At 46.1% G+C, this 22,603-nt stretch overlaps 1 protein-coding gene across 3 annotated transcripts in view; it reads left to right on the forward strand.

The window, feature by feature from the left end:
* The window catches only part of LOC106604902 (storkhead-box protein 2-like), a 105,166-nt gene that overhangs the window by 75,058 nt on the left and 7,505 nt on the right, over nt 1–22,603 (forward strand). For all 3 annotated transcript variants that reach the window (XM_045718271.1, XM_045718270.1, XM_045718272.1), the window contains one exon: nt 19,898–22,121. In XM_045718271.1, the coding sequence (XP_045574227.1) occupies nt 19,898–22,121 (2,224 nt within the window). The remainder of the gene's footprint in view (nt 1–19,897; nt 22,122–22,603) is intronic.

Consider the following 22,603-nt stretch of genomic DNA (forward strand, 5'->3'; position numbering starts at 1 on the left):
TTCAACAATACACAAGGAATGTGACCAAGGATATCACCAGATCAATGAAAGCCCTAGAGACTGATATAGTGGAACTCATGACGTTGGTTGAGACCACAGGAGATCGAGGCCACACTCAGGCCCTCAAGAGGAAAAAAGCTGCATTGGCAGACCTGCTGGGTATCAGAGCACAGGGGGCATTGGTGAGAAGTAAGTTTCAGGGAATCTCTGAAATGGATGCCTCATCCAAATTTTTCTTTGGTTTAGAGAAAAGAATGGACAAAGAAAAATTATTCATTGTCTCAAATCAGCTGTTGGACAAGAGCTCACTAGACCTAGTGAAATTAGAAAGAGGGCAGTAGAGTTCTATGCTGAGCTCTACAAGTGTGAGTACAAAGAGGATAAAACAGTGACAAAGCAGTTCCTTGATGGGCTCCCACAGGTGGCTGCAGAAGCTCAGGTTGAGCTTGAGCAACCATTGTCTTTGCAGGAGTTATACACTGCATTAAAAGGCATGGAAAATGGAAGGGCACCAGGCATTGATGGGCTTCCCGTCTTTTTGGGCTATGTTGGGAGAGGATTGGCTAGCAGTAGTTAATGATAGTTTAACCGGAGGGTTACTACTAATAAGCTGCAGAAGGGCTGTCCTCACCCTACTGCCCAAAAAGGGTGACCATAGGGAGGTGAAGAACTGGAGGCCGGTGGCTTTATTGTGCACTGATTATAAGATCCTGTCAAAGGCTTTGTCCAACAGGTTGAGGGAGGTGATGGGGCAAATCATACATTCGGACCAGTCCTGCTGTGTTCCTGGCAGGCAGATAGGGGATATCATTTCTCCTATTCGTGATTTTTTTGGACATCTCTAGGGCTATTGGGTTGGATGCTGGTCTAATTTCAATTGATCAGGAAAAGGCATTTGACCGAGTTGAACATCAATATTTCTGGCACACTTTTGAGGCGTTTGGGTTCAGCTCTGGTTTTATTGCCATGATAGAGGTGATATATAGTGACATTGAAAGTGTATTGAAAGTTAACGGTGGTTTGAGTGATCCTTTTAAAGTGTGTAGAGGTATTAGGCAGGGATGTTCTTTGTCGGGAATGTTATATGCCATTGCTATAGAGCCACTACTAAATAGCATTAGAAGTCGCATTGAAGCGGTGTACCTTTCAAGGGATATTCCTCCTATTCGTCTCTCAGCCTATGCTGATGATGTAGTTGTTTTAGTGAAAACAAGGTGGAGAGTTTGAGTCTAATGGTTGATCGTTTTACGGGAATATCCTCTGCAAAGGTAAATTGGGAAAATAGTTGTGCTTTACAGATTGGAGAATGGTCTGGAGGGATCATGGCTTTGCCAGGGGGCTGGAATGGTGTAAGGGAGGTTATAAGTAACTTGGAGTGTACCTAGGAGATGAGGGGACTATGGAAGAAAATTGGATTGGGGTGGTTGAAATGGTGGAAAGGAGGATGAGGAGATGGCGTTGGTTGCTATCTCGTATGGCATATAAGGGGCGCACTATTATAGTTAACCTCTCTAGGGTCGGCGGGACGAAATCGTCCCACCTACTCAACAGCCAGTTGAATCCCGTGGCGCGTTATTCAAATACCTTAGAAATGCTATTACTTCAATTTCTCAAACATATGACTATTTTACACCATTTTAAAGACAAGACTCTCGTTAATCTAACCACACTGTCCGATTTCAAAAAGGCTTTACAACAAAAACAAAACATTAGATTATGTCAGCAGAGTACCCAGCCAGAAATAATCAGACACCCATTTTTCAAGCTAGCATATAATGTCACCAAAAACCCAAACCACAGCTAACTAACCTTTTATGATCTTCATCAGATGACACACCTAGGACATTATGTTATACAATACATGCATGTCTGTTCAATCAAGTTCATATTTATATCAAAAAACAGCTTTTTACATTAGCATGTGACGTTCAGAAAAAGCAAACTTCCGGGGAATTTACTAACAGTTTGCTAAATTACTCACGATAAACGTTCACAAAAAGCATAACAATTATTTTAAGAATTATAGATACAGACCTCCTCTATGCACTCGATATGTCCGATTTTAAAATAGCTTTTTGGTGAAAGCACATTTTGCAATATTCTAAGTACATAGCCCAGGCATCACGGGCTCGCTATTTAGACACCCACCAAGTTTAGCACTCACCATAATCATATTTACTATTATAAAAGTTTGATTACCTTTTGTTGTCTTCGTCAGAATGCACACCCAGGACTGCTACTTCAATAACAAATGTTGGTTTGGTCCAAAATAATCCATCGTTATATCCGAATAGCGGCGTTTTGTTCGTGCGTTCTAGACACTATCCGAAATAGTAAAGAAGTGTCGCGCGCATGGCGCAATTCGTGACAATAAAATTCTAAATATTCCATTACCGTACTTCGAAGCATGTCAACCGCTGTTTAAAACCAATTTTTATGCCATTTATCTCGTAGAAAAGCGATAATATTCCGACCGGGAATCTGCAATAAACTAAACAGCCGAATTAAAATACTCCACGGGGGCTAATCGCGCATGCGCCTCACTCCATTGTCACCTAATGGGACACTTGAATAAGATGATAATCTGTTTCAGCCTGAGGCTGCCTCGTCAACCTTCATGATTTTCCCGCGTCCTGAGAGCCTATTGGAGCCCTGGGAATTGTCATGTTACAGCTAAGATCCTTACTTTTCAATAAACAGATGCAAGACGCACGACTCCTTGTCAGACAGGCCTCTTCCTGCATGAAACCTTGTCAGGTTTTTGCCTGCCATAGGAGTTCTGTTATACTCACAGACACCATTCAAACAGTTTTAGAAACTTCAGGGTGTTTTCTATCCAAACCTGAACAATAATATGCATATTCTAGCTTCTGAGTTGGTGTAGGAGGCAGTTAAAATTGGGCACATATTTTTTCCAAAATTCTCAATACTGCCCCCTAGCCCAAACAGGTTAATAAAAATGTCAAGTTTTGGTCATTTCTTTGCAGCTCCGGATTATTCCACGGGAGGGCGAATGGAATCATATTGCAAACGTAAAGTATATCACCGATCACGACGTGGCTTTTTCTCCTAAACGGAAAATAATTCAAAGACGAAACTCGGTTTGGCATAATGGGCAGTTGGCCCCGAACAGGATGGAGTCGAGGCCTCGACACTTTTCGAGTTAAGGCTATTTTTCTGGGATTGAAAGTCAAACAGGAAAATAGAGTGCTGATTTGACCGCTTCACATCAAACTACATGAGCCTACGGTGTCAGGAGAAAAGGAACCATGCATTTACCAATGTTCATTTCAGAGAAATTGTACAATGGCAGATTGGTGATATTCAACAATAGGAATTTTTTTTTCAAAAAAGTTACAGATCCAGTTGCAGCGTGTTCAGATGAGTCCGTTATAAGGCGGGTTTCAGAGCTCTGTGAGATTTCTGTGATTTTCTGTGATTTTCTAAAACAACACACACTTGTTAAACCCTCTGTAAATAAGTCAGTTCTTAACAGAAAGACCTAAAACTCAATATTCTATAAGAGCCTAACGTTCAGCTTCCTGTGTCAACCAGAAGTGCCTTAAAATGGTGTTATAGGGGCTGTTTTGAAGGGTTAAAAAGGTCAGATCTTTCCACAACTTCATATGTGTGACTAGGCAACCCTCATGAACTGTAAATCAGTCATTTATCCCATCAGATGTCAAAGAAAAGCTCTCTCACACACACACACAGCAAGGACGGAGTGACACAGTGCGGTGCTTAAAGACACAAAGAGCCTGCAATGGCATTACCATTATCTCTAGGCTGTGTCGAGTTCAATGAGACGCCCCGCTTGACCGTAGCTCGCTCGGTCTGAGCGCAGCGACCGTGAGAATACTAGGCCCAAAATGATGCCTGCACCAATATGTCAAGTGCTTTTGGGTGACAATGAGAGAACCGTTAGGGTTAGAAGCACAAAAGGTCCTCCCAATCTGTGCAAGCCTAACCTTGACCCTGTGGCATTAACCCTTCACAGTGAAAAGAAGGTGTTTAGATCAAACAGTGTGCAATGACTTCTCTCCCCATAGGAATACATTGACAATTCTCCTAAATTCAACCTGAAGTCTATGTGGGTTATGAATGCCTTATGAACCTGTCTTCTATAACAATCCATCAGGCTACTGTGAGGTCTACCTGTGTTGAGTATGAACTTCTGTGACAACCGGAAGTTGTTAAAAACACCCAAGAGCTATTGTCATATAACGTGCATATTGTGAAAATCCCGTAACTCAACCCTGTGTCGTTCAGTCAATTCTTGAGGTAGAGGCTTCATATTCAGGATTCTATTTATGCCTACCCCAAAGACAACGTGTGTAGATTATAAGCTTCCTGTGACCACCGGAAGTGGTTAAAAACACCCTAGAGCTATTGTCATATAAGCAACCTGCAGATAGTGAAAATCACGCAACTCAACCCTGTGTCATTCAGTCAATTCTTAAGGTAGAGGCTTCATATTCAGGATTCTGTTTATGCCTACCCCAAAAACAACGTGTGTTGAGTATGAACTTCCTATGACAACCGGAAGTGGTTAAAAACAGCCTAGAGCTATTGTCATATAACCTGCACATAGTGAAAATCACGCAACTCAACCATATGTCATTCAGTCAATTCTTAAGGTAGAGACTTTATATTCAGGATTCTGTATATGCCTACCACAAAGACAACATGTGTCTATTCTTTTTGCAAAAAAAACTAAAACACACACACACAGCTTGGCCATAGGGACATAGTGTGGGGCTTAGAGGCTTATACCGCCTTCAATAGTTACTTTCGTTCAAACGATTCAAGAACCGTCAGACCTAGAGCTCCGAAATTTTAGAAACCTGTTCTAGAGCTCAAGTCGATAGTGCACGGTGAATTATGTGGCTCTAGAAGGTTCTCAGACCGAGAAACCGCCTCGTGCATTTGCAATATGTTCAATCCATTTTGAATATCACGGACATGGCGACATGTAGAAATGTCCCAGAGTCGCAAGACTAGGTGCATTGAAACTGCCTCGGCCCATAGAGACGGACCCCAATGTCTCTGTCCGATAGCTCATTCAGGGACCCCATAGTAACGCCCTGAAAAAGTGGATTTTCAGCAACAATTAAGGCCATTGCTCGGGCACCGAATGACCTATCGAGCCGAAACTTGGGATTCGGGGTCGCCTCACATAGGCCTACACATATTGTCAGAGCTGGACCCACAGCTATAACGTAACTATGTGAAAGCACTGTGAATTATGGACCTTTTCTGACATATGGGATAGTTGGCTTCAATATGAGTTGGGAAAAGTGGATTTGGTGTCAGATGGTATCAGTTTGGTGTCTGAATGACATCTAATTGACTGATGGACGCTGACTGCTGGGTGACGAGCGATGGAGAGGAACCACAGTCACTGCACGGCCATCCCGAGTTCATCAAGCCAGTCAATTATGCATTTCTGCAGTATTTTTGAGCATGCCTAAATTCGTGATGCTAAATGCCCATTGAATCATATTGCAAACGTAACGCGCAATATTGCAAACGTAACGTGCATTTGCAATATGATTCAACACCAAAAAATATCACCAAAGTTGACATAATGAAATCAACACAATGAGCAATGGAGAGGAACCACAGTCACTGCACAGCCATCCCCAGTTCATCGGGACAGTCAATTATGCATTTCTGCAGTGTTTTTGAGCATGCCTACATTTGTAATGCTAAATGCCCATTGAATCATTTTGCAAACGTAACGCGCAATATTGCAAATGTAACGCACTTTGCAATATGATTCAACAGCAAAAAATATCACCAAAATTGACATGATGAAATCAACACAACGAGCGATGGAGAGGAACCACAGTCACTGCACAGCCATCCCGAGATCATCGGGCCAGTCAATTATGCATTCTGAGCATGTCAAATTTGTTAAAAATGTTAAAAGCAACAGAGTCCCACTTCTCCCTCATCATACATGACAAGTAGACCATCTGCGTTGTTTCATGGCTTAACATAGGGCTATATATCATTTGGGCAGTATAAATGCCATTTGGACCATGGTTCACTGAGTTTTGGGTTTGGAAACCGACTTCCTATGATTGTACATGGCAAACGGACAAACATCCTGATTTGGCACATTCAATACTTTCATACATGTATAATTGACAGAAAAAGAATTGGACATTTCATTTGCACATTTCTAATGGCATTTGGCAAAAAAATGAAAAAAATGTCACTTTTGACTTCCTATGAAATCGTATTCCAAATGCACAAAACATATGCCTTATGCACAAGCAAATATGTCACTTTTGACTTCCTATGAAATCATATTCCATATGCACAAAACATATGCCTTATGCACAAGCAAATATGTCACTTTTGACATCCTATGAAATCATATTCCAAATGCACAAAACATATGCCTTGTGCACAAGCAAAAGCAACCCAAAAAACAACGTCAATAACAAACGTCATAAGCATGTTCATACAGCTCTTATACATGTGTAATTGGCATAAAAATCGAAAAAAAATTCTAAAAACGGTTCAGAAACCACTTTTTTAAGGGGTGATAAGTTTTCAAAAAAAAATCATTTTATCAAAATCTGACCCTTGGGTGTTGACTTGGGTATCATTTGCTGTATGAAAATCCACGGTGGAGCGCGCTCGCCATCTAAAGGAATTTTGGGGTGTTACAATTGACAATTGCCATCGGAAAATTGCCATATGATTGGCACGGAGATGGACCGCTTTCGGTGGTATTTACAATTGTGTGTATGATTCGTGCTATGCCAATATGTTCCCATGTTATTTTGTCCAAATCAGGGGGGTTTTCCCTTACTCTACCTCTCGACTCTCTCGACCTCTCTCTCTCTACCTCTCGACTCTCTTGACCTCTCTCTCTCGACCTCTCTCTCTAGACCTCTCTCTCTCTCGACCTCTCTCTCTACCTCTCGACTCTCTCTCTACCTCTCGACTCTCTCTCTACCTCTCATCTCTCTCTCTACCTCTTGACTCTCTCGCTACCTCTTGACTCTCTCTCTCTCTCGACTCTTTCTCTACCTCTCGATGCTCTCTACCTCTCGACTCTACCTCTCGACCTCTCTTTCTCTTGACCTCTCTCGACCTCTCTTTCTCTCGACCTCTCTCTCTCTCTCTCGTCTTCTCTCTGTTGACCTCTCTCTCTCTCTCGACTCTCTCTACTGCTTGATCTCTCTCTCGACTCTCTCTATCTCTCGACTCTCTCGCTACCTCTCGACCTATCTCTCTAGACCTCTCTCGACCCAATTCAATTCAATTGACTTTATTGACATGGCAAGTTCATTATTACTTACATTGTCAAAGTATACATATAAAAAAATATATCTTGACTCTCGCTCTACCTCTCGAATCTCTCTCCTCCTCTCGACCTCTCTCGACCTCTCTCTCTCGACCTCTCTCTCGACTCTCTACCTCGGCTCTCTCTCTCTTGACTCTCTAGACCTCGACCTCTACCTCTCTTTCTCGACCTCTCTCTCTTGACCTCTCTCTATCGACCTCTCTCTCAACCTCTCTCTCTCGACTCACGCACTCTCGACCTATCAACCTCTCTCTCTCAACCTCTCTCTTAGCCTCTCTTGACCTGTCAACCTCTCACTCTCTCGATCTCCCTCTCTTGACCTCTCTCTCAACCTCTCTCTCTACCTCTCAACCTCTCTCCATCAACCTCTCTCTCTTTCGATCTTTCTCTTTTGACCTCTCTCTCAAACTCTCTCGATCTCTCTCGATTTCTCTCTCTCGACCTCCCTCTTAACCTTTCTCTTTTGATCTCTCTCAAACTTTCACTCCCTCTCGACCCCTCGCTCGACCCTCTCCCTCGACCTCCCTCTCACTCTCTCCCTCTCTCTCTTTCAACCTCTCAACCTTTCTCCCTCAATCTCTCTCTCTTTCTACCTCTCTCTCTCTCTCTCTCTCTCGATTTCTCTTGACTCTCTCTCTCTCCCTCTCAACCTCTTTGTCGACCCTCTGACTCAACCTCGCTCTCTCTCTCTCTCTCTCTCTCTCTCGATTTCTCTCTCGACCACTCTCGACCTCTCAACCTTTCTCTCACTCTCGACCTCCCTCTCTTGCTCTCAAGCTCTCTCTCTTCACCACTCTCTCGCTCTCGCCCACTCTCTCGCTCTCGCTCTCTCTCACAACCCCTCTCTCTCTAGACCTCTCTCTCTAGACCTCTCTCTCTAGACCTCTCTCTCTAGACCTCTCTCTCTCTCGACCTCTCTCTCTACCTCTCGACTCTCTCTCTACCTCTCGACTCTCTCTCTACCTCTTGACTCTCTTGCTACATCTCGACTCTCTCTCTACCTCTCAATTCTCTCTCTACCTCTCGACTCTCTCTCTACCTTTCTACTCTCTCTCTACATCTCAACAAAACTCTCTGCCTCTATCACTCAACCTCTTCCTCTCTACCTCTACCACTTGACCTCTACCTCTCGACCTCTACTTCTATCTTTCAACCTCTACCTCTCCACCTCTACCTCGCTTTCTCAACCTCTTTCTACCTCTCTCTCTCTACCTCTCTCTCTACCTCTGTCTCCCTCTCAACACTCTACCTCTCGACTCTCTCTCTACCTCTCGACTCTCTCGCTACCTCACGACTCTCTCTACCTCTTTACCTCTCGACTCTCTCTCTCGACTCTCTCTCTAGACCTCTCTCTCTACATCTACCTCAACCTCTGCCTCTCGACCTCTCGACCTCTAGCTCTCGACTCTCTATCTCTCGACCTCTCTCTCGACCCATCTCTCTCGACCTCTCTCTCTCGACCTCTCTCTCTCAACTCTCTCTCTCGACTCTCTCTCTACGTCTCAACTCTCTCTGTCTCGACTCTCTCTCTACCTCTCATCTCTCTCTACCTCTCAACTCTCTCGCTACCTCTCGACTCTCTCTCTACCTCTCAATTCTCTCTCTACCTCTCGACTCTCTCTATACCTCTCTACACTCTCTCTACATTTCGACACAACTCTGCCTCTATCACTCAACCTCTACCTCTCTCGACCTCTACCTCTTCTTCTCTACCTCTACCACTCGACCTCTAGCTCTCTTTCTCAAACTCTGCCTCTACCTCTCCACCTCTACCTCTATCTTTCAACCTCTACCTCTCCACCTCTACCTTGCTTTCTCGACCTTTCTACCTCTCTCTCTCTACCTCTTTCTCTACCTCTTTGTCTCCCTCTCGACACTCTACCTCTCGACTCTCTTCCTCACGTCTCTCTCTCTACCTCTACCTCTCGACTCTCTCTCTAGACCTCTCTCTCTACCTCTACCTCTACCTTTACCTCTGCCTCTCGACCTCTACCTCTTGACTCTCTCTATATCTCGACTCTCTCTCTCGACCCATCTCTCTTGACCTCTCTCTCTCGACCTCTCTCTCTCAACTCTCTCTTGACTCTCTCTCTACCTCTCAACTCTCTCTATCTCGACTCTCTCTCTACCGCTCCATACTCTCTCTACCTCTCGACTTTCTCTCCATCCCTCGACTCACTCTCTACCCCGCGACACTCTCTCTACCTCTCGACTCTCTCTCAATCTCTCTCTCTCTACTCTCTCTTCCTCTCGACATCTTTATCTCGACTCGCTCTCTACCTCTCGACTCGCTCTCTACCTCTCGACTCTCTCTCGACTCTCTCTACCTCTCGACTCTCTCTCAATCTCTCGACTCTCTCTACCTCTCGACTCTCTCTCAATCTCTCTCTCTCTACTCTCTCTTCCTCTCGACATCTTTATCTCGACTCGCTCTCTACCTCTCAACTCGCTCTCTACCTCTCGACTCACTCAACCTCTCGCAACCTCTCTCTTGACTTCTCTCTGTCTTGACTCTCTCTCTACCTTGACTCTCTTTTGACCTCTCTCTCGACTCTTTCTCTACCTCTCGACTTTTTCTCTACCTTTTTCTCAACCTTTCTCTCTCTCTTGACCACTCTCTCTCTCGACCTCTCTTTCTCGACCTCCCTCGATTTCTCTCTCAACCACTCTCGACCTCGCGACCTTTCTCTCCCTCTCAACCTCTCATCTCTCTCTCGCTCTCGACCTCTCTCACTCTCGACCTCTCACGCTTTCGACCTCTCTCTCTCGACCTCTCTCTCTTGACCTCTCTCTAGACCTCTCTCTCTCTTGTCTCACTCTCGACCTCTCACTGTCTCTCGACCTCTCTCTCGACTAACTCTCTACCTCTCGACTCTATCTAAACCTCTCAACTCTATCTCGAACTCACGACTCCCTCTCTACCTCTTGACTCATCTCTCTCGTTATCTCTCTCTCTCTCTCAACGTTTCTCTCTGTTGACCTCTCTCTCGACTCTCTTTCTTGACTCTCTCTCGACTCTCTCATCTCTCTATGTCTCTACTCTCTCTCTACCTCTCGACTCTCTCTGTACCTCTCGTCGCTCTCTCAACCTCTCTCTCGACCTCTCTCTCAACTAACTCTCTACTTCTCGACTCTATCTATACCTCTCGACTCTTTCTCTACCTCTTTACCTCTCAACTCTCTCTCTCTACTTTCTCTCTCTCTCTTGACCTCTCTCTCTCGACCCTCTGCACCAATTTCTATCTCGACCACTCTCGACCTCTCAATCTTTCTCTCACTCTCGACCTCCCTCTCTTGCTCTCGACCTCTCTCTCGCTCTCAACCTCTCTCTCAACCCCTCTCTCTCTAGACCTCTCTCTCAACCCCTCTATCTAGACCTCTCTCTTGACCTCTCTCTCTCTCCCTCTCGACTTTCTCTCTTCCTCTCTAACTCTACCTCTACAACTCGACCTCTACCTCTTGACCCCTACCTCTCTTTCTCTTTCGACCTCTACCTCTACCTCTTCACTTCTACCTCGCTTTCTCGACCTCTTTCTACCTCTCTCTCTACCTCTCTGTCTCCCTCTCGATACTACCTCTCCACTCTCTCGACTCTCTCTCTACCTCACGACTCTCTCTCTACCTCTTTACCTCTCAACTCTCTCTAGACCTCTCTCTCTCTACCTCTACTTTTACCTTTACCTCTGCCTCTCGATCTCTCAACCTCTACCTCTCAACTCTCTCTCTATCTCTTGACTTTCTCTCTCGACCCATCTCTCTCGACCTCTCTTCTCGACTCTATCTATACCTCTCGACTCTTTCTCTACCTCTTTGCCTCTCGACTCTCTCTCTCTACTTTCTCTCTCTCTCTAGACCTCTCTCTCTCGAACCTCTGCACCAATTTCTCTCTCGACCACTCTCGACCTCTCGATATTTCTCTCCCTCTCGACCTCTGTCTCTCACTCTCGACCTCCCTCTCTTGCTCTTGACCTCTCTCTCGCTCTCAACCTTTCTCTCAACCCCTCTCTCTCTAGACCTCTCTCTCAACCCCCCTCTCTCTCTATAGACCTCTCTTTCGACCTCTCTCTCTACTTCTCGACTTTCTCTCCACCTCTCGACTCTCTCTACCTCTCGACTCTCTCTACCTCTCGACTCTCTCTACCTCTTGACTCTCTCGCAACCTCTCGACTCTCTCTCTACCTATCAATTCTCTCGACTCTCTCTCTACATCTCGACACAACTCTCTGCCTCTATCACTCAACCTCTAACTCTCTCGACCTTATCCTCCTCCTCTCTACCTCTCGACTCTACCTTTCGACCTCTACCTCTACCTCTTCTCTTCTACCTTGCTTTCTCGACCTCTTTCTACCTCTCTCTCTGCCTCTCTCTCTACCTCTCTGTCTCCCTCTCGACACTCTACCTCTCCACTCTCTCTGTACCTCTCAATTCTCTCTCTACCTCTCGACTCTCTCTCTGCCTCTCGACACAACTCTTTGCCTCTATCACTCAACCTCTACCTCTCTCGAACCTCTACCTCTTCCTCTCGACCTCTACCTCTCGACCTCTGCCTCTCTTTCTCGACCTCTAAATCTCAACCTCTACCTCTCGACCTCTACCTCTCCACCTCTACCTCCCTTTCTCGACCTCTACCTCTACCTCTCAACCTCTACCTCTACCTCTCGACTTCTACATCTACCTCTCGGCCTCTACTTCTACCTCTCAACCTCTACCTCTCGACTCTCTCTCTACCCCTCGACTCTCTCTCGACCTCTGGACTCTCTCGCTACCACTTAACTCCCTCTCTTCCTCTCGACTCTCTCTCTACCTCTTGACTCTCTATCTGCCTCAACCTCTCAACCTCTACCTCTCTCGACCTCTACCTCTCTACTGCTCTCTCTCTTGACCTCTCTCGACCTCTCTCACGACTCTCTCAATAGACTCTCTCTCTCGACTCTCTACCTTGACCTCTCGACCTCAACCTCTCGACCTCTAACTCTCGACCTCTACCTCTCGACCTCTACCTCTCGACCTCTACCTCTCGACCTCTACCTCTGCCTCTCGACCTCTACCTCTGCCTCTCGACCTCTCTTTACCTCTCGACTCTCTCTCTCGACCCATTTCTCTCTCTCTCTCGACCTCTCTCTCTCGACCTCCCTCTTTTGACTTCTCTCTGTTGACCTCTCACTCTTGACTCTCTCTTTCTCGACCTCTCTTTCTCGACTCTCTCTCTTCCTCTCGACTCTCTACCTCTTGACTCTCTCTTTACCTCTCGACTCTCTCTATCGACTCTCTCTCTAGACCTCTCTCTCTCTACCTCTACTTTTACCTTTACCTCTGCCTCTCGACCTCTCAACCTCTACCTCTCAACTCTCTCTCTCTCTCGACTCTCTCTCTCGACCCATCTCTCTCGACCCATCTCTCTCGACCTCTCTCTCTCGACCTCTCTCTCTCAACTCTCTCTCTTGACTCTCTCTTTCCCTCTCAACTCTCTCTGTCTTGACTCTCTCTCTACCTCTCGACTCTCTCTCTACCTCTCGACTCTCTCTCTACCTCTTGACTCTGTCTTTACATTTCGACCCAACTCTCTGCCTCTACCTCTCAACCTCTACCTCTCTCGATCTCTACCTTTCGACCTCTCTCTCTCTTGACCTCTCGACCGCTCTCTCTCTCAAGTTTTCTTTCCGTTGAACTCTCTCTTTCAACTCTCTCAACTCTCTCTATGTATGGACTCTCTCTCTCTACCTCTCTACTCTCTCTCTCTCTACCGCTCTACTCTATCTGTACCTCTCAAATCTCTCGCTACCTCTCGACTCTCTCTCTACCCCTCGACTCTCTCTCTACGTCTCGACTCTCTCTCTACCTCTCGACTCTCTATCTGCCTCTACCTCTCAACCTCTACCTCTTGACTCTCTCTCTACCTCATGACTCTCTCTCGACTTCTCTCTCGACCAAAAGATCATGATCATTAGAAAGCAAATTACGGGCTCCTCTTTAAATCTGCGTATTCCTCCAAAGCTCCATTGTCCTGAGTCTGAACAACCCTGCCAGGACCTAGGATCAAGGGAGACACTAAAGTGTTTTAGTACTATATCTCTTGACACAATGATGAAAATAATCATGGCCTCTAAACCTTCAAGCAGCATACTGGACCCTATTCCAACTAAACTACTGAAAGAGCTGCTTTCTGTGCTTGGCCCTCCTATGTTGAACATAATAAACGGCTCTCTATCCACCGGATGTGTACCAAACTCACTAAAAGTGGCAGTAATAAAGCCTCTCTTGAAAAAGCCAAATCTTGACCCAGAAATTATAAAAAACTATCGGCCTATATCGAATCTTCCATTCCTCTCAAAAATGTTAGAAAAAGCTGTTGCGCAGCAACTCACTGCCTTCCTGAAGACAAACAATGTATACGAAACGCTTCAGTCTGGTTTTAGACCCCATCATAGCACTGAGACTGCACTTGTGAAGGTGGTAAATGACCTTTTAATGACGTCAGACCGAGGTTCTGCATCTGTCCTCGTGCTCCTAGATCTTAGTGCTGCTTTTGATACCATCGATCACCAGATTCTTTTGGAGAGATTGGAAACCCAAATTGGTCAACATGGACAAGTTCTGGCCTGGTTTAGGTCTTATCTGTCGGAAAGATATCAGTTTGTCTCTGTGAATGGTTTGTCCTCTGACAAATCAACTGTAAATTTCGGTGTTCCTCAATGTTCTGTTTTAGGACCACTATTGTTTTCACTATATATTTAACCTCTTGGGGATGTCATTCGAAAACATAATGTTAAATTTCACTGCTATGCGGATGACACACAGCTGTACATTTCAATGAAACATGGTGAAGCCCCAAAATTGCCCTCGCTAGAAGCCTGTGTCTCAGACATAAGGAAGTGGATGGCTGCAAACTTTCTACTTTTAAACTCGGACAAAACAGAGATGCTTGTTCTAGGTCCCAAGAAACAAAGAGATCTTCTGTTGAATCTGACAATTAATCTGGATGGTTGTACAGTCGTCTCAAATAAAACTGTGAAGGACCTCGGCGTTACTCTGGACCCTGATCTCTCTTTTGAAGAACATATCAAGACTGTTTCTGGGATAGCTTTTTTCCATCTACGTAACATTGCAAAAATCAGAAACTTTCTGTCCAAAAATCACGCAGAAAAATGTATCCATGCCTTTGTTACTTCTAGGTTGGACTACTGCAATGCTCTACTTTCCGGCTAAAGCACTAAATAAACTTCAGTTAGTGCTAAATACGGCTGATAGAATCCTGACTAGAACCAAAAAATGTGATCATATTACTCCTGTGCTAGCCTCCCTACACTGGCTTCCTGTTAAGGCAAGGGCTGATTTCAAGGTTTTACTGCTAACCTACAAAGCATTACATGGGCTTGCTCCTATCTATCTTTCCGATTTGGTCCTGCCGTTCATACCGACACGTACACTACGGTCACAAGACGCGGGCCTCCTAATTGTTCCTAGAATTTCTAAGCAAACAGCTGGAGGCAGGGCTTTCTCCTATAGAGCTCCATTTTTATGGAATAGTCTGCCTACCCATGTGAGAGACGCAGACTCAGTCTCAACCTTTAAGTCTTTACTGAAGACACATCTCTTCAGTAGGTCCTATGATTAAGTGTAGTCTGGCCCAGGGGTGTGAAGGTGAACAGAAAGGCTGGAGCAACGAACCGCCCTTGCTGTCTCTGCCTGGCCGGTTTCCCCTCTTTCCACTGGGATTCTCTGCCTCTACCCGTATTACGGGGGCTGAGTCACTGGCTTACTGGTGTTCTTCCATGCCGTCCCTGGGAGGGGTGCATCACTTGAGTGGGTTGAGTCACTGACGTGGTCTTCCTATCTGGGTTGGCGCCCCCCCCCTTGGGCTTTGCCGTGGCGGAGATCTTTGTGGGCTATACTCGGCCTTGTCACGGGATAGTATGTTGGTGGTTGGAGATATCCCTCCAGTGGTGTGGAGGCTGTGCTTTGGCAAAGTGGGTGGGGTTATATCCTACCTGTTTGGACCTGTCCAGGGGGTTCATCGGATGGGGCCACAGTGTCTCCTGACCCCTCCTGTCTTAGCCTCCAGTATTTATGCTGCAGTAGTTTTGGTGTCGGGGGGCTAGGGTCAGTCTGTCACATCTGAAGTATTTCTCTTGTCTTTTCCGGTGTGCTGTGTGAATTTAAATATGCTCTCTCTAATTCTCTCTTTCTCTTTCTTTCTTTCTCTCTCTCGGAGGACCTGAGCCCTAGGACCATGCCTCAGGACTACCTGGCTTGATGACTCCTTGCTGTCCCCAGTTCACCTGGCCGTGCTGCTGCTCCAGTTCCAACTGTTCTGCTTGTAGCTATGGAACCCTGAACTGTTCACCGGACGTGCTACCTGTCCCAGACCTGCTGTCCCAGACCTGCTGGAACCCTAACCTATTCACCGGATGTGCTACCTGTCCCAGACCTGCTGTTTTCAACTCTCTAGAGACAGCAGGAGCAGTAGAGATACTCTCAAAGATCGGCTATGAAAAAGCCAACTGACACTTACTCTTGTGTTACTGACTTGTTGCACCCTCGACAACTACTATGATTATTATTATTTGACCATGCTGGTCATTTATGAACATTTGAACATCTATGCCATGTGCTGTTATAATCTCCACCCGGCACAGCCAGAAGAGGACTGGCCACCCCTCATAGCCTGGTTCCTCTCTAGGTTTCTTCCTAGGTTTTGGCCTTTCTAGGGAGTTTTTCCTAGCCACCGTGCTTCTACACCTGCATTGCTTGCTGTTTGGGGTTTTAGGCTGGGTTTCTGTACAGCACTTTGAGATATCAGCTGATGTAAGAAGGGCTATATAAATACATTTGATTTGATTTGAGTTTATAATGCACTACTTTTAAATAGGGAATAGGTTACCATTTTTGATGCACCCTTTTTCCTAGACTACTACCCCTCTGTAGACTCAAAAGAAGGAACAAGATGAAGTTGCTTCACTTTGGTCGGGCAACTAAACCCTTATGATGTAATGTCAGGCAACCCCAACTAGTCAAGACTTATCTATCGTGTAGGCGGGTAACTGCCTGCCTGCCAGTTTACAAATAGATCTTAGTGTGTTTGTGTTGACTGTTTTTGACTGGACTAAGAGGGATGACCATCAACCACTATTGCTAAATGCGTACACACTACCATAACCTGTCCACTCAATTTACACGACATTTGCTTTTAGTCCCGTTACTAATTTCCTAAGCTGAATCTAGTATGTATTATCCTATTTTAGACTGTTAACATTCCTTTAATTCAACAGGGGACATATATAGTTCATTTGAGGGATTTTTTACTCTTTAAATAATCCCTCTCTATTGCTCCACGACAGTAGACCTGTATAGTAGACACAATACCTGCCTCTCCCTATCACTTGCCAAGTGGTGTGTGTGTAGTCGTTATGGGGCTGGGTGCTGTGTGTGAGTCTGAGATGGAAGTGACCTCTAGCTTCCTCGCCTGCCTGTGTTTTGCTGCAGCCTCAGTCTGCATATGCGGCTGGCTGGCAGGTGGGATTACATTACGCTGGCCGGGCTGAAAGGGCACAATAATGTAACTGTGAGTATTACTACCTCCAGTGAAGTGAAGCAGTTCAGCGCTATACTGTGCTGTACTGTGAATGGCATGGAGGAGTGGATGGGGAGCTGTTGCTACTGCAGCATTGATCGCCCTGTCCCACTCTGGGTATCTCTGAAATGGATCCCAATTCCCTATGTAGTGCACTACTTTTGACCTATGGGCCCTGGTCAAAAGTAGTGCACTATATCGGGAATAGGGTGTCATTTGGAACGTAAACAGTCTCTCCCTGCATTAACCTCTCTGGGAAATGTGGGACGCTAGTGTCCCACCCGCGGGACACACTATTCAACAGCCAGTGAAATAGCAGGGCGCCAAATTCAAAACAACAAAAATCTCATAATTCAGATTTCTCAAAAATACAACTATTTTACACCATTTTAAAGATGAACTTCTCGTTAATCCAACCACATTGTCCGATTTGAAAAAGGCTTTACGGTGAAAGCATAGCATTAGATTATGTTAGGACAGCGCCGAGACAAGAAAAACCACACAGCCATTTTCCAAGCAAGGAGAGCCGTCACAAAAACCAGAAATACAGCTAAAATTAATCACTAACCTTTGATGATCTTCATCAGATGTTACTCATAGGAATTCATGTTAACCTGTTAGGGCTAGGGGGCAGTATTGACACGGCTGGATAAAAAACGTACCCGATTTAATCTGGTTACTACTCCTGCCCAGTAACTAGAATATGCATATAATTATTGGCTTTGGATAGAAAACACTCCAAAGTTTCTAAAACTGTTTGAATGGTGTCTGTGAGTATAACAGAACTCAAATGGCAGGTCAAAACCTGAGAAGATTCTGTACAGGAAGTACCCTGTCTGACCATTTCTTGGCCTTCTTTGCCATCTCTATCCATTACAAAGGATCTCTGCTGTTACGTGACACTTCCTACGGCTGCCATAGGCTCTCAGAAGGCGGCAAAAAGCTGAATCTTGGCTTTGCAGGCTCTGGTTGAAAAGAAGTAGCGCGTTTGGGTAGTGGCTGGTTACAGTACTGTGAGACTCAGGCGCATGCCTGCGTCGACCGAATGCTTTGTTTTCTTTCCTCTGTTTACCTAAACGGAGATTCCTGGCGTTCAAGACACTATCCGAAGTGTAAATAAGGGTCACGAGCACGACGCATTTCGTGACAAAAAAATTCTAAATATTCCATTACCGTACTTCTAAGCATGTCAACCGCTGTTTAAAATCTACTTTTATGCCATTTTTCTCGTAAAAAAAGCGATAATATTCCGACCGGGAAAGCGTGTATACGTACAAAGAGAGAGAAAATAAAAGCATGGGATCCCCTCGTGCACAAGCCTGAGTTTCATAGTACTGTGACCGGCCACTATCCAAACGCGCTACTTTTTTTCAGCCAGAGCCTGCAAAGCCACGATTCAGCTTTTTGCCGCCTTCTGAGAGCCCATGGGAGCCGTAGAAAGTGTCACGTAACAGCAGAGATCCCCTGTATTGGATAGAGATAATCAAGAAGGGCAAGAAATGGTCAGACAGGGCACTTCCTGTAAGGAATCTTCTCAGGTTTTGGCCTGCCAAATGAGTTCTGTTATACTCACAGACACCATGCAAACAGTTTTAGAAACTTTGGAGTGTTTTCTATCCAAAGCTAATAATTATATGCATATTCTAGTTTCTGGGCAGGAGTAATAATCAGATTAAATCGGGTACGTTTTTTATCCGACCGTAAAAATACTGCCCCCTAGCCATAACAGGTTAATGTAACCGCTGTGTCAGATTTCAAAACAGCTTTACGGCGAAAGCACATTGTTCAATATTCTGAGTACAGAGCTCAGCCATCAAAGCAAGCTATACAGTTACCCGCCAAGTTCTGGAGTCAACAAAACTCAGAAATAGTATTATAAATCTTCACTTACCTTTGCTGATCTTCGTCAAAATGCACTCCCAGGCCTCCCACTTCCACAATAAATTTTGGTTTTGTTCAATAAACTCCATATTTATGTCCAAATACCTCCGTTTTGTTCGAGCGTTCAGAACACTATTCCAAAGGCACAATGCGCGAGCGCAAAACCCTAGACAAAAAGTAAAAAAAGTTCCATTACCGTTCATAGAAACATGTCAAACGATGTTTACAATCAATCCTTAGGGTCTTTTTATCATAAATCTTCGATAATATTCCAACCGGACAATAGCGTATTCATTACAGAGGAAAAAGAAGGAACGGCGCGCATGCGTGACCATGCAGTAAACAACTCATTGGCCTCAGGCAGTCCACTTGTTGAGTCAGCTCTTATTCTCTCCCCAGTCACAGTAGAAGCATGAAACAATGTTCTAAAGACTGTTGGCATCTAGTGGAAGCCTTAGGAAGTGCAAAATGAACCCTAAGTCACTCTATACTGGATAGGGAATCACTTGAAAAACTACAAATCTCAGATTTCCACACTTCCTGGTTGGATTTTTCTCAAGTTTTTGCCTGCCATATGAGTTCTGTTATACTCACAGACATCATTCAAACAGTTTTAGAAACTTCAGAGTGTTTTAGAAACGTCAGAGTCTATCCAAATCTACTAATAATATGCATATCCTACCTTCTGGGCCCGAGTAGTAGGCAGTTTAATTTGGGCATGTCATTCATCTGAATTTCCGAATACTGCCCCCTGTCACTAAAAAGTTAAAGCCCCAGCTGACTGGCTCCCCAAAGGGATGATCAGACAGTGATGACATTTATTGTATACCTATAACAATCTGTCCTGTCAGATTACTATCAGATAGATTCAGGTCGACTATGCGGTTGATGTATTGGGCCAATAACAGTTTTTACGATCGATGGATCGGTTATTACAAATAATGGCTTATCCATTGCTGAATAATATTATATGAGAATATCACAAATTAAGCCTTTTTCACGTCATATGCGGCGCGTACCAAATGGCACCCTATTGGAGTGCATTATGAACGGAATAGCATGCCATTTGAGAATGTTATGTTTGACATTCATGACATATTCTTCTCCACGTCATTGTCTAGGTGTGCCCACGCCGACGGTGGAGATCCTCCACCACACACAGAGCATGCTGGTCCGGGAGAGGAAGATCTACCCCACGCCGGAGGGCTACTTCATCATCACGCCACAGACCTACTTCATCACGCCCTCTCTCATCAGGACCAGCTCCAAGTGGTACCACCTGGACGAGAGGTTACCTGATCAGAAGCAGCAGCAGCAGTGTACCTCCCCGCTCTCTGGAACCATTACCCCCTCCACCTCTGGCTGTGTCAGGGACAGGTCCTATCCTAAGAACCATAGAGACTCTTATAATAATTACTGTGATGACCCCCCCAGCCACCATACCACCCTCACCAGGAAGTCCCCCAATGAGCACAGAGAGGCCTACTCACCCCACTCCCCTCACACCCCCACACAGCCCCGGCACACCACGGAGAAGATCCGGAGCACCCTCAGCTTCCCCTTCAAGTCAGACACCCTGACCAAGCACCGAGAGGGGGGCAGCACCGGGGAAAAGCAGTCCAAGAAGTTTGGCATTAAGCTGTTCCGGCTGAGCTTCAAGAAGAACAAGACCAAACTGACCACCTTCTCGGCCCAGTTCCCCCCGGAAGAGTGGCCTCTACAGGACGAGGAGACGCCCACGGCCGTGCCGCACAACGTGGAGGTGGAGATCATCAGACGGATCAACCCAGACCTGACAGTGGAGAACGTGGTGAGGCACACGGCCGTGATGAAGAGGTTGGAGGAGAGAGCCCAGAGGAGCAAGGCCAGCTCGTCAGCCCAGCACAGCGCACGCAGCAGGAGGAGCCGCAGACACCGCAAGCCACAGAGTAAGCCCTCATGCTCCCACATTAAGACCCGCACCTCTCGGAGAGACCCCTCTGAGGGATCCAACCTGGACATGGCGGCTGAGAGGGACTACCAGCCCTACAGCTCCTCCTCCATGGAACACAGCCATGGCCGCCACCTGGCTCACAGCAACCCAAACATCATGGAGTCCCACCTGCCCGTCACCCCAGAGTGGGACGTGTCAGGAGAGCTGGCCAAGAGGAGGACGGAGATGCCCTTCCCCGAGCCTTCGCATGGAACGTCCCACTCCAAGATGTACCACAGCCACACACAGGAGAGGAAATCACGCAACGAGCGCTCAGCCAACAAGGCCAAAGAGAGGTCCCGTTCCATGGACAACTCCAAAAGGCCCCTGGGGGTTGGGCTGATTGGGCCCCCGGACTACTTTGAGCACAGCCCTGATGAGAGGGACAGAGACAAGAGGCGCTACTACACAGACGAAGGAACCTTGAGGGCCGCAGCCCAGGCCTCCCACTACTCCCACTCGCGGGACACGCCCCATGCTGCGAAGTTAACCTCTGTGTGTGGGCCCAACAGAGGGAGGACACTTAAAAAGAGTAAAAGTAGAGACCGTTTACCTGACAACGACCGCTTGAAGGCTTACTCTCCAAAACCCATGGCTGAGGACTATTTCCAGTGCATTGCATCCAACGAATTGATTTTTACCGCTCCCAGCCCCTTACGAAAACATAATCAAGATAGCTTAGCTAAGGTGAAGGTGGGTTGTCCCTCCAACAGACAGACCCCTCACCCCCCAGAGTACAAAGAGGAAACTACAAAGGGACATAACAGTGTTAGCTTACCAATGCCCTGTCAGATGCCTGAACCTTTGCCAAATGGCCATTCTGTACAGCACCACAACACCAACTCCAATAGCATGGACAAGAGGAAGGAGATCTTCAGCAAAGACACTTTGTTTAAACCACCGCCCAACGCGTTGCCAGGCACCTATGGGGACGGCAGCTTCTCCAGGTTGAGTACGTTGAGCAAGACCCAAGTCATGTCGTCATCCGAGATTCTGGACAGCCAGGGGCAATTTGAGCAGCCTGGCCCCCTGCTAGGTATGCCCCGGCCCCCTCCCTCTGCCTCCTCGGCTGAAGCCTCCTTCAACTACTACAATGTGTCTGATGATGACGAGCTGGAGGACGCTGCCTCGGCCAAGCGGTCAGAGCAGAAGGCCCCAGAGGGTTGTGGTGGGGGCGAACAGGGCACCATGCAGTGGCTGCTGGAGAGGGAGAAGGAGAGGGACCTCCAGCGCAGGTTTGAAAGGAACCTGACCTTCCCCAACCCCAAGGAGAGTGACCACAACAACCAGAGTCAGCAGTCGGCCCACTCAGCCAGGCTGGACAGCATGGACAGCAACAGTGTTACAGTGGACAGTGGATTTAACTCTCCACGGTAAGCCTCGGTTGGGTGAAAACAACTCACTCACATAGACACACACAGAGTCTCTGTTTGTGTGGTCGATGGTAATGAGGGGATGGTTTCTTATTCTGTGAGAACCAAACGGACCGGTATTATTATAACATATGGTGCTATTGATTCTAGTGAATCTGAGGTACAACCTATCATGGGTTATAGCCCTGTAGAAGAGACAGAATAGGAGGTTGCAATGTTCCTTAATTTCATAATTTCCTCATTCATGTGAGCCTATGCTTGTCTGTTTAGAAAACCTCATTTATTCTCTGAATGAATTTGGTTTGCTTTGTTTGTTTGTTACATTTCATTTCTTTCTGATGTCTGTGCTTCATTCAATGATTCATGTCTGCTTACGCTCAATGATATCTTGAATATTTTTCTTAGTTTCTTGAATCACTTGAGCGTAAGCGGACATCTGTCTTTTTGTGGAGTTTTTAGCTCATGATACATGGTGTCTGTCA

This window comes from Salmo salar, chromosome ssa05 (genome assembly GCF_905237065.1).
Source record: "Salmo salar chromosome ssa05, Ssal_v3.1, whole genome shotgun sequence".
NCBI lineage: Eukaryota > Metazoa > Chordata > Actinopteri > Salmoniformes > Salmonidae > Salmo > Salmo salar.